This window comes from Mobula hypostoma, chromosome 8 (assembly GCF_963921235.1).
Source record: "Mobula hypostoma chromosome 8, sMobHyp1.1, whole genome shotgun sequence".
Lineage (NCBI taxonomy): Eukaryota > Metazoa > Chordata > Chondrichthyes > Myliobatiformes > Myliobatidae > Mobula > Mobula hypostoma.
This window is the reverse complement of record NC_086104.1, coordinates 93433787-93446467: the sequence shown is the minus strand read 5'-3', so window position 1 is coordinate 93446467 and position 12681 is coordinate 93433787. Positions and strand designations below refer to the sequence as shown.

General features: G+C 42.6%; 1 protein-coding gene across 3 annotated transcripts in view; it reads left to right on the top strand.

Annotated features, from left to right (window-relative positions):
* The window catches only part of dhx57 (DEAH (Asp-Glu-Ala-Asp/His) box polypeptide 57), a 79443-nt gene that overhangs the window by 48891 nt on the left and 17871 nt on the right, over positions 1–12681 (top strand). For all 3 annotated transcript variants that reach the window (XM_063056357.1, XM_063056356.1, XM_063056354.1), the window contains exons 16-21: positions 3774–3947; positions 6270–6470; positions 7374–7650; positions 8302–8397; positions 11789–11872; positions 11969–12106. In XM_063056357.1, the coding sequence (XP_062912427.1) occupies positions 3774–3947; positions 6270–6470; positions 7374–7650; positions 8302–8397; positions 11789–11872; positions 11969–12106 (970 nt within the window). The remainder of the gene's footprint in view (positions 1–3773; positions 3948–6269; positions 6471–7373; positions 7651–8301; positions 8398–11788; positions 11873–11968; positions 12107–12681) is intronic.

Here is a 12681-nt window from a genome sequence, read left to right as displayed (position 1 = left end):
TATTGCGGATCTTGAGCAGTTAGGGAAGAGGGTCGAGGAGTGACAAATAGATTTCAATGCAGGGCACCACAATGGTGTAGCAGTTAGCACCGCGCTATTACAGCCTGGAGCGTCAGAGTTCAATCCCCTCCCGTGGTATGCGTGGGTTTCCTCCCACAGTCCAAAGGCATACCAGTTCGTAGGTTAATTGGTCGTTGTAAAATTGTCCCGCAATTGGGTTAAATTGAGGGTTGCTGGTGACACAGTTCAAAGGACTGGAAGGGCCTTTTCCACGCTGTAACTAAATAGTAAACGGCTTCACAGAGCGGTGAAAGGGGAATTTGGCACACTGGCCTCCATTAGTCAGGGGACTGAGTATAGGAGGCAGAACATAATGGTGCAGTTGTACAAGACGGTGGTGAGGACGCACTTGGAGTACTGTACAGTTTTGGTCACCCTGTTATAGGAAAGATGTGAATACACTGGAAAGAATGCAGACAAGGTTTACAAGGATGTTGCCAGGACTAGAGGGTCTGTGTCACGGGGAAAGGTTGGCCAGGCTAGGAGACCAATCACAAACACGCTTAAGGCTGCAGACCCTGGAAATCCAAAGCAGTGCGCTCAAAATGCTGGAGGAACTCAGCAAGTCAGACAGCATCTACGGAAAAGAATAAACAGTCGACGTTTTAGGCCGAGACCCTTCTTCAGGACTGAAAAGGAAGGGGGAAGAATAAAAAGGTGGAGCAAGGGGAACGAGGCTAGCTGGAAGGTGATAGGTGAAGCTAGGAGGGTGGGAAAGGTCAAGGGCTGGAGTAGAAAGAATCTGGTAGGGGAGGAGAGTGGACCATTTGAGAAAGGAGAGGAGAAGGGAACCCGGGAAAGTAATAGGCGGGTGAGAAGTAGTAAAATGTCGGAATTTGTTTACGAGAGGGGGGACCTTATAGAAATGTTTAAAATTATCAGAGACCAAGATAAGATGGATGGTAAGCCTTTCCCCAGGGTAGGGGAGTCTGAATCTAGGGGGTGTAGAATTAGAGTAAGAGGAGAAAGATTTAAAAGGGACCTGAGGGGTAACTTTTTCACGCAGTGGATGGTGAGTTGTGGAATGAGATGATTGAGGCAGGTACAATAGTATCATTTAACAAGCACTTCGATTGGTACATGGAGGGGGAGAGAGTAGAGGGACATGGGCAGAACAGAGGAAATTGGGACTATCTGGATGAGAATGTTGGTGACATGGACTCTTTGGGGGTGAAGGGACTGGCTCTGTGCTGTGTTGCTCCAGGACTCTAACATTGGGGCTCATTGGAAGTGTCATTGACAGCTACCACTCTTCAGCAATGATGTCCTGGACAAGAAATGTACAGGCGATGCACTGAGATGATAGGCTTTATTTATGGGGAAAGGCAACATAATGGGGGACTCTTTTCACAAGAGGTTGATGAGAAAGGGAAGAACAGAAAAGCCAATAAAAAGTAGTGGAGTCGATGTTCCCGAAACGTCGACTGTACTCTTTTCCATAGATGCTGCCTGGCCTGCTGAGTTCCTGCAGCATTTTGTGTGTGTTGCTCGGATTTCCAGCATCTGCAGATTTTTTTTCTTGTTTGTAAAAAGTAATGGTTATGGCCGAGTACATCACGGGCAAACCCCTCCCCACATTGAGCACATCTATATGGAGTGCAGTCTCAAGAAAGCAGCATCCATCATTAAGGACCCCCATCATCCAGAGCATACTCTCTTCTCACTGCTGCCGTCAGGAAGAAGGTACCGGAGCCTCAGGACCCACACCACCAGGTTCAGAAACTGTTATTACTCTTGAACCAGAGGGGATAACTTCACTTGCCCCCACAACCATCGGACTCACTTTCAAATACTCTTCATCTCATGTTTTCTATGCTTATTGCTTACTTATTCATTGTTAATATTTTTTCATTTTGTCCTTGCACATTGTTTTTTATACATCCTGTTGGCTGTGGTCTTTCATTGATCTTGTATTAACTGCGAAAGCCCACAAGAAAAATGAATCTCATGGTTGTATATAGTGACATATACAGTATGTACCTTGACAATAATTTTACTTTGAACTTTGAGTAGGGCTATAGGACCTGTTTCCATGCTGTATAACTCCAACTCTCATAGAAAAGTTTCCACATTAGCCGGTCATCTGTAAAGAGGCTGCTAGATCATTGCAAACAAAAATCTGATTGTTATTTGTGATAAGTGTTTTAAGATGTTGAATACCAGAAATAATGGTGTAAGTAGGAGCTTTAATGCTTTTTAGTGGAGAAGTGCATAAAAATAGTAAATACAGAGTTCAGAGATAGGAGAAAAGGCACCAAACAAACGGGTCTTTTGGAGTACTAGCAGACGTGATGGATTTCTCTCTGTAAAAGGCCCCAGATTCATTGTTTTTAAATTGTTTTGTTTGGCAATTATAAGATGTTGTGCTGTGAATTTCAGTTATGAAGTTGTGATTCATGATAATATGATGAAAACTCCATATGGCTCTGAGGGAAGTGTGTGCCCTGGTGAAGTGGGGGACAGAGATATTTGTTCAAAACCTCATCTCCCACAGGAGGAGATAACAAAAGTGGAAAATATTTTCTAAACACGTATAAAGACAAGATAAATGCCAAGTTAGTGATTTGGCTTTAAAACTTTACCAAGGTGGAAAGGCTGAGGGAGATAACCAGGTGTACAGTTTGAAACATATGGGTAAGATAGATAAGGATATTAGAAGTCGAGCCTTTGAACCTATGTTTGATTTTGAGAAAAGATGGGGTTCATTTGCTCATTACTATCATTTGAGTTAATTGATAGATTTCCTCCACGATCTAATTGTAAATTTTTAGTACATTTTCTTTCCTTGCTGGCGGTTTGATGCTTATCTTTAGAAGCTTTTTGTATGATGCATGGCTCCAGGGTTGAACACCTAATGGGTTTTTTTTCCTCCTTTTTTGTCACCAAAATTTTTTCAATCTTTAAAACAATGTTTTTTTTCTTGAGACATTGTAAGTGTTGCCTACTTCGATGTACTCTTGTTAATTTTGGATAATAATAAAAAGATTTGAAAAGAAAGATAGATAAGGATTTGTTTCACTAATGTTCCTGCAAATCCAGGGATGCACAGCCAGGATTTGTATCTAAGAAATCAAGTTCAGAGAAACTTTGTCCCTGGAAGATGGTATTAATTTGAAGATTAGAAATGAGAAAAGGGTGATCAGTCAGGCCACAAAGTTTGTATCCAGTTCAGTGCTTGAAGGGCCCACTCGTTTATGGGAATGATATTCACATTGTGGGTGTACTTGGGTTTTTGTTACAAATATTTGCAAAACAAAGTATGTAATGGAGGAATGATGAAAGGTTTTCCTTTATTTCACCCAAGTTAAGGTTGGTATTCTAATTGGTCAATGTGAAGGGCTAAATGCTTGTGCTTTTTAAATCAGCTTCCCTTTATGTTTGCATTTATGTTTATGTGGTATGGGCACCTGATGCTCCGGGCATGTATTTTAACTCTTCTGTCATATTGTTAAAAGGACAAAGCCCAAGAAAAAAATCTGTGAGAAATGACTCTGGCTTGCACCTCCTGGCAACTAGCTATAAAAATACTGTCAGATCTCCATTTCAAGTAGATTCTAGTTTTTATTAAGCTTGTATTTTTGAGTACTTAATAAATTTACTGTAAGATTTTTTTGCTCTTTTATAAGTAGTGTACAAAGTAATTTTTACAATTTTTCTAAGAACTGCTTTGACTTCCTGCCATCACATGAACTAAGATGTCTCTACTGTTCCAGGTGTCTTGTGTACCCACTCCACTCCTCACTGTCCAGTGAGGAACAACAAGCAGTCTTCCTTCATCCTCCTGAGGGAACCACCAAGATCATAATCTCCACTAACATTGCTGAAACCTCAGTCACTATCGATGATATTGTTTACGTCATTGATTCTGGCAAGATGAAAGAAAAGAGGTACAAAATCACTTAAACAATGGATGCATTGATACCAGGGGCTACGAATACCAAGAACATATTGAATCCAATAATAGCCTTTAAGGTTTATTACATAGAAACATAGAAAATCTACAGCACATTACAGGCCCTTCAGCCCACAATATTGTAACCTACTCAAGAAGCTGCCTAGAATTTCCCTTCCACATAGCCCTTTATTTTTCCAAGCTCCACATACCTATCTGAGAGACTCTTAAAAGACCCTATTGTATCCTCCTGTACCACCATCGCCGGTAGTGCATTCCACGCACCCACCAACTCTCTGTGTGAAAAATTATTGTTATAGCTTAGTTAGAAAAGAATGGAAAATCTAATGTATCCAGAAAGATGGGTACAACAGTAAGCTGTTAATATATTCAAGCCTGTTCCACCTTTATGTGCAATGTTACCTAACTGCACAGACCTGTCTTTTTCCCCTTTTTTCCTAAATACCTTTGATTAGTGAAAATAATCTCATTTAAGGTCAACTATTACTGATCACAGATGAGAATTCCAGATTTTTATCTCTTTCTGTTTCTATGCATCAGTCTAGAAAGACCTGGCTCTCAATTTTATCATCTGCACCAAGGCCCAGTTCCTTCTTAGCTACCCCGGTAACTCCAGATACAATGAAACCTTTCATGAAGACTGGGACCTACAAGAATGCTGCTATCCTCTGGTACATAGAGGCTGAGAGAAGTGGCAGTAAACAATAGGTATAGCCATTAGATAGTCAATATTCTCACAACATTGGATGAGGCAGGTCTGTTAGAAGAATGAGGGGGAAGCTCATTGAAACCTAGATAGAGTGGACACAGAGAGGGTAGTTTCCTTTAGTGGGGGAGCGTAGGACCAGAGAGCACAGGCTAAGAATACCAAGACGACCCTTTAGAATGGAGATGAGGAGGTGTTGAATCAATGGAATTCATTTTCACAGACGGTTGGGTATATTTAAAGCAGAGGTTGATAGGTTCTTGATTAGTAAGGGCATCAAAGGTTATGGAGAAAAAGCAGGAGACTGGGGTTGAGAGGGATAGTACGTCAGCCATGGTGGAATAGCGGAGCAGACTTGATGGGCCAAAGGAGCACAATTGGTTCATATGGTCCTATTAACAGCATTTAAAAGGTACTTGGACAGGTGCATGATTAGGGAAATTTTAGAGGGATATGGGCAAAATGCAGGCAAATGGTAATGTCCCAGATGGGAATCTGAGTCACCATGAACTGTTTGTGTTGGTTGACTAACCAGGGAGATGAGAAAACTTTATGCAACAAGCCACGATCTCAAATGCACTGCCCGAAGTTTTCAAACCAGAATTAATTAAGGAGCATGGGTGTAAGACTAATTTGACAAGCTGGTTGTGCAACTGGATCCAGTCTGTCTTTCTGAATTAGACGTGCTTGTGCAGTCAGTCAGGTATTAATTAGACCCCAAGAAATTTATAACTTGCTTAAAAGGAAATACATTTCAGAAGGATGCCCACAAAATACCTCAAAAATGTCTGATTTAAAATTGGCTCCCTCATGTGAGGTAGGAAAGGTTTGAAGAGGGGGAAGGCAAATGGGACTAGTTTAGATGGGTGTGTTGGTCGGCATGGATCAGGAACACACACCCAAACAGACATCTAGTGCTTCTGGAAGGTCAGTGAAAGATGCTCTGTGGTCTTCCTGAAACGTGTTTGTCTTCCAACAGTGAGTCTGTAAAGGAATACTCAGACTGGCATTGTCCAGGCTGTAGGATTACATTCTGAAGCTCAGTACAGCAAATGCTAAGCTTGGGTGGGGAAGAACCACAATCTAGGCTCCTTCACTACTACACATGGAGGGGAGGGCTCCTCGAATAGTGAAAAGAGTGTATCACACCAGTGGCATAGTCTATGTCAGTCTCAAAGTAAAAAAAAAATTCATTACTATCGACTCTGATTGTATATTTTTTGCATTATTCCTTCTTTGTATATTTAATTCTGAATAAAATCTATTATTTGAAATCTTCAATAAATTGGATCTAAGGACCTGTTTCCATGTTGTATGACTCCCCTATTTAATTATAGAGTCTTGCGATCTGTAGAAGTCATTCATGCCCTTGGTACCAAGTTCTTAATACGTGAACGTGGCGAGTAGAGTTGATTCTTGATCATCCCATTGTAGCTGTACCATCTTTGAAAGTCCACTTTATTCCATTTAGCATTATCATTTGAAGTACAAGATATTTTGGAATTTAAGTTTCGAGTTACAAAGTTCTGATGTTGTATGCAAATAAAAGAGGAACTGTGTCTCATTTGCCCCATTCTTACTGACTCATAGGTATGACCCATGCAAAGGGATGGAAAGTCTAGAGGACACCTGGGTGTCACGAGCCAATGCCCAGCAGAGGAAGGGTCGAGCTGGGCGAGTTGCCTCGGGAGTCTGCTTCCACCTCTTTACCAGTCACTGTTACCTTCACCACCTCCAGGAGCTGCAGTTGCCAGAGATCAAGAGGGTACCTCTGGAACAGCTTTGTCTAAGGTTGTGGAGAACTGATCGTAGTAGTCCATCATTTATCCATTCCGTAAAATAACTTTTTACAAAACAAAGTTGGATTTCAATTTGGAAAAACTCGCGTGATTAAAACTTTAGGAGCTTATACATTTAGCAGCCACTTTATTGGGTATTGAAGGTAATTCTATTTCCTCGTTGACCCCTGCTGTTGTACATTCACTTCAAGGTTTGATATGTGTTCAGAGATGCTCTTCTGCACACCACTGTTGTGTTGTGCTTATTTGAGTTACTGTCACCTTGTTAGCTTGAACCAGTCTGGCCACTCTTCTCTGACCTCTCACTAATAAGGCATTCTTGCCACTCACTGGATGGTTTTTGTTTCTCATACTCTCTGTAAACTATAGAGACTGTACATGAAAATCCTAGGAGATCAGCAGTTTCTGAGGTATTCAAACCACCCCATCTGGCACCAACAATCATTCCATAGTCAAAGTCTCTTGTATCACATTTCTTTCCCATTCTGATGTTTAGTCTGAACAACAACTGAACCTCTTGACCACTGCTTCCATGCTTTTATGTACTGAGCTGCTGCCACATAATTGGCTTTATTAGTTATTAGCATTATCAAGCAGGTGTACCTAATAAGTGGCCACTGAGTTTATATTAATGGTGTATTCCATGACCTTGGGATCCCGAGATGCTTTATACTACAAAAACTTGAAAAAGTAGTTTTTTATTGTAGTATTCATGACCCTCAAATTTTCCTATCAATAATTGCAGTAAAGAAACAACCAAGTAGCCATCCGTAGCCGCAGCCTTTGAGTTTATATTCTGGATGTCATTAACTATGGGGAACTGCATGGCAAAAGCAAAATATTATGTGAAGGAAAATTTCATTTTGTGAGTTATCTTTTTTTCTCCATTATCCAGGATCAAACTTTTGGACATTTTTGCAGATCTTGACTTGGAGTTTGTTCTGTCACGCCTAATTGAAGTGCCCACAGAAGAAAGTTTGAAGGCAGCTAAGAATCGGTTGCAGGATTTGGGGGCCCTCACACCAGATGATACACTCACTCCACTGGGCTATCACTTGGCCTTTTTGCCCGTTGATGTCCGCATTGGAAAACTAATGTTGTTTGGTGCTATCTTCCGCTGCCTCGATCCTGCTCTGACCATTGCAGCTAGCTTGGCCTTTAAATCCCCTTTCGTAAGTACATCCTGTTCTTGAGACAATACTGTATATATTGTGATCACTCAAGTCAAATATGATGTTCTCCTAAGAGCTTGTCCATTGTTGGGTCCTCGGGTAGAGGTAGAAGCTGATCTGGGATCGACATGTTCCTGTGCAGTGTGGGCAAGAACAAGTGGAGGCTGTGGTTCGTGATTGGGTCCTTTGGTTGTTCAGTCTCCTGTTTTGCAGCTGCTGCTTGTTCTCTGCGGCACAGCGGCAACGGCCCTCTCTTGAACAAACTTCCTCCAGGCGTACCTAATGCTACAAGAGCTTTGGTGTCTATTGGAGAACTTGGTTTAAGGTCTCCAGAGAGAAGTGCCACCTCTGACAATGCAACACTATGGTTACTGCTTTAAAATGTCAGCCTACATTATTACTTTACGCTCTCAGTTTGGTATGTGAGCCCCAGAAACAGTGTAGGTATAACCTCTGGGGCAGGGATGACAACTTAATGGAGAGGACATGACTGTGAGAGCAAGGTGTTGGGATTCAGAAGGGTCTTGGATGTTTAAACCTCAAGCAAAATGGAGGGAGGAAAAGAAAACAGCTGCAGTTTTAAATGCATCCAAATGCAGTCACTAGATAAATAGATTACCTGTCAAATAACATGGTTTGTGCTGTAAATAGGTTGCACCGTGGGATAAAAGAGAAGAAGCAAATGTAAAGAAGTTGGAGTTCGCTGTAGCTCACAGCGACTATCTCACCATCTTCAAGGCCTATGAGGTAAGACAGCAGTCTGCTGGGCATTTCGCATCCACCCCCAGTGTTGGTCACCCTTCCCAGTGACAGAGCTCCCATTTGAAAATCAACAGAATTATTTAAGTTTCAAAGGGAAAAGCTCATTTCTGATCATTTGCTGGAAACCTGAAATCATTTAACTTTTGCTTCAACCTTTGAGGCTGATCTTGACTCGTGGGTATCTATTAGATCTGCCTGTGGTAACGGATAACAGATTTTCTGTCATTTCCCCATACCTTAGAATCTGGTCTCTTATTCACCAGCTCCCCTTCAACCTGGCTCAGTTTAACTTGGAAATGAGTGTTCATTTAAAATGAAACATTTTGAGGTAGTGGCAAAAGATTACATAACCTTAAATAGCTAAAGAAAAGGATCATTATTGTCATGTGCCAAGGTACAGTGAAAGCTTCATTTTACATGCCATCCATATAGGTCGTTACATCATATCAGCACAGGGGAAAAGCAACAATGGAAGGCAGAGTATAGTGTTATAATAGAGAGAAGTGCCGAGAAGCAGACAATAAGGTGCAAGGCCATGAAGAACATATGGTCAAGAACCCGTCCAAGAGGTCCATTCAGTAGTAACAGTGGGGTAAAAGTTATCCTGGAGCCTGGTGGTACATGCGTTCAGGCTTTTATGTCTTCAGTCTGATGAGGGGGCAAAGCTAAGAAAGTGAACTAATTAGAGCAACACACACAAAATGCTGGAGGAACTCAGCAGGCCAGGCAGCATCTATGCAAAAGAGTAAATAGTTGTCGTTTCGGACCAAGACCCTTCATCAGAAGTGCCTGCTGGGCTCCTCCAGCATTTTATGTGTGTTGTTTGGATTTTCAGCATCTTCAGATTTTCTCTTGGTTTGGTGGTGGCATCTGTTAGTCTCGCGAGACCATGGATCTGCACCTGGAAAGTCTAGCTTCAGTCTGTGTTAGAGCAGTGTCTGTTGTGGCTGTAGAGGCCCACACGGGAGTGACAGTCTCGGCTGCAGCAACTGTACTTGAAGGTGCTGTCCCTCAGTGTTGAAGATTCTTGTTGTGCCAGGTGCAGTGTTTACAGTCCGCAGTTCGGGCTACTTGTACCCTGAGCCCCACGCACCCAGTGGAGCGGGCGGACTGTGGCAGGACAGCACCTAATTGTCGGGGGGCTGCCCTGCTTGAGGCGGGGGGAGCTGTCCAGTGAGACGCGATGGTCTCTCCCTCCATCGAAAGCAACCCCAGCGCCTTGCTCTATGCCAATCAAGCGCAGGGTTATAACCGGTAGACTGCCGCTTTCCGTGTTGTGCTGTCGCGGTGAGGCAACGCTGGAGTGTCCTCTCCAGGGCGCAGGCCTAGGGAAAGTTGTGTGGAAGACCGGCAGTTGCCCAAGCAGCAAGTCTCCCCTCTCCACGACACCGATGTTGTCCAAGGGAAGGGCAAGGACCGATACAGCTTGGCACCAGTGTCGTCGCAGGAGTTGCCAGAACCAGGTTGAAGGCAACATCGGACTGCCTTAGGGACTCCAGCTCCGGATTTGTCCTCAGGGTTTACTCCCGAAGCCTTTCCCATGAGTGGGTATGGCCACAAGGCAGCGGAGGTTTGAAATCAGAGTTTTCCCTCTCTTAGATGGACTGCCTTCCCAGGCTGATGAGCTCCATCTACCCGAAGCACTGGTTTTAAGGTGCCAGGACCTGCCTTCGCCCCTTCTCCTGTCAGTAGAAACAGTGCCGCCGGGCTTAGAGGCTAAGCCACACGAGAAGGCCAGGAGTTGGACTTGGTTGTCAGAGGCTATTTGAGGCGCATGCCATGAGGAGCACTTTTAAGTAGTGGGAGCTTGTCCCCACTACCACTCCTCGGCTTGACAACCTTGGAACCTTCTCTTGTTTATAATTAGATGTTGCTTTCAAAGAAACGTATAGTCACGATGGGACAAATAGCTATCTACTTCCTGTCAATATACAGACAGCATTAAAAATTTTCAGTTCTGGAAATCAGCATTGAGACTTGAATCTATCTTTTATGGAGTGCTCTCAACATCCACTATTCAACGTTGGTTGAATGATTAGATTATTGATGCACTTGTTCACCCTGCACTCCCTCTGTTCGATATGGCAATAGTTCTGCCAAATGACTTTGCAGTTTTGGTTAACCAGTGTGAAGGGATTTTTGTCATTTGAAAGAGGAATCAAAGCTGTGGTGACAACAAAACATTTGTGACATATTATTACTTCTCTTGAAAGAGACAGGCCACTTTATTTTTAACCATTTGTTTTTGAGGCTGCAAATGAAAACCTGTACTATGTTGATGCCCTGTTTGATGGTATGCCACCTTAAACTGGGGGTACTCCTGCAATTCCAGGATGGAGACTGCTCTACCATTCCATCATGGCTGATTTATTAGTCCTCTCAACCCCATTCTCCTGCCTTCTCCCTGTAACCTTTGATGCCCTTACTATCGAAGAACTTATCGACTTCCACTTTAAATATACCCAATGATTTGGCCTCCACAGATGTCTGAGGCAATGTATTCCACAGATTCACCATGCTTGGCTTAAGAAATTCCTCCTCATCTCTGTTATAATTGGATGTCCTTCTATTTTGTGGTTGTGCTGTCTGATCCTAGAAACATCCTCTCCTCTATCTCGACGTTTTGGTAGGATTCTACGAGATCCCTGCTCATTCTTCTAAATTCCAGTGAGTATAGGCCCTGGGCCATCAAATGCTCATCATATGTTTACCCTTTCATTCCCAGTAACATTTTCATGAACTTCCTCTGGACCCTCTCCAATGCCAGCACAATCTTTTGTAGATAGAGGGCACAAAATTGCTCTCAATACTCCAAATGACAATTGCTTTATTAAAGCTCAGCATTATGTATTTGCTTTTATATTTTAGTCTTCTCGAAATAAACGCCAACATTGCATTTGACTTCCTTACTACCAACTCAGCCTGCAAGTTAGCTTTTAGGGTCTCCCAAGTCCCTTTGGTCCCTTTGCACCTCTGCTATCAGATCAAGAAGTGAGTCACCAGGCTTTGCTCCTTGGGCTGTACTGCTGACAAAAGTTTCTCCAGGGCCTTTCTGATGAGAATCTCAGGGGGTACTTAACCTAGTGATCATGTTTGTTATTGCCACATGCTTCCAAGCTACAGTGAAAAGCTTTGTTTGCATGCCATCCAGACAGATCATCCATACGTTGAATTCATACAAAAGAATGCAGAATATAGTGTTACAGTTACAGAGAAAGTGCAGTACAGGCAATCCAGTAAGGGTAAGGGTCAAAACAGAGTCAGGGAGATGGCTATGCTTTTCCTTTTTACATCTGGTAGTTACTGAGTAGTGTGGTGCAAATTCAATGTACAAATTTATTTCCTTTTATTCTTTTAATTTAAATAACCCACCTAGGGATGGAGTGCTGCCTTAAAAGAGAGTGCTCGAGCAGCATACAACTACTGCAAGCAAAGCTTCTTGTCTGGAAGGACACTGCAGGTACAAAACGTTTCAGTTCTTCTGGCACTTAATGTAGTCAGTATACTATATTGTAATGGCTTTTGTTACCTTCTGTGGTGTTCTTCCTCAACGTAGGAAATCTCCAGCATGAAGAGACAGTTTGCAGAGCTGCTGTCGGACATTGGCTTCGTGAAAGAGGGGCTGCGAGCCAAATACATTGAGAAGATGTCTTCGCAGGGAGGCGATGGGATTGTTGAGGCCACTGGTCAAGAGGTCAAATAAAAAAGCTTTCACTGATTTCATAATCGATATAACGCACAGTGCAGTGGTATTAGGGGACAATACTTTATGTAAAGGACAGTGGATACCTGGAACTCCCTTTTTGTATAGCTTAAAAACCTCAAAAATGAGATTGATAGATTTTTTTTTTTGTTAGGCACATAATTAAGAAATATAATATTGAAACATTACCATTCCCAAGAAATCCCTTTAACCCTTTGTGTCTGAACATGCTGACCCACAAACCACATTTCCATGTTCTTTTCCAAAAGCCCTGCAGATTATTTTCCTTCGACTGCCTCTTGAAATTCCCTTTCCTACTGAAAGCCTAATTAAGGTGGCAGTGGTGGATAAGTGGAGTTAGGGTTTCGACCAGCCAGAATCTCGGTGAAAGTTGAAAGATTGAATGATTGATGAGTTGTTGCATGCATCCGTGAGTTACTTGGTATTTACAGGTACACACAGTGGCCACTTTATCCGGTACACCCGTACACCTGCTTGTTAATGCAAATAACTAATCAGCCAATCATGTAGCAACAACTCAGTGCATGAAAGCATGCAGGCATGGT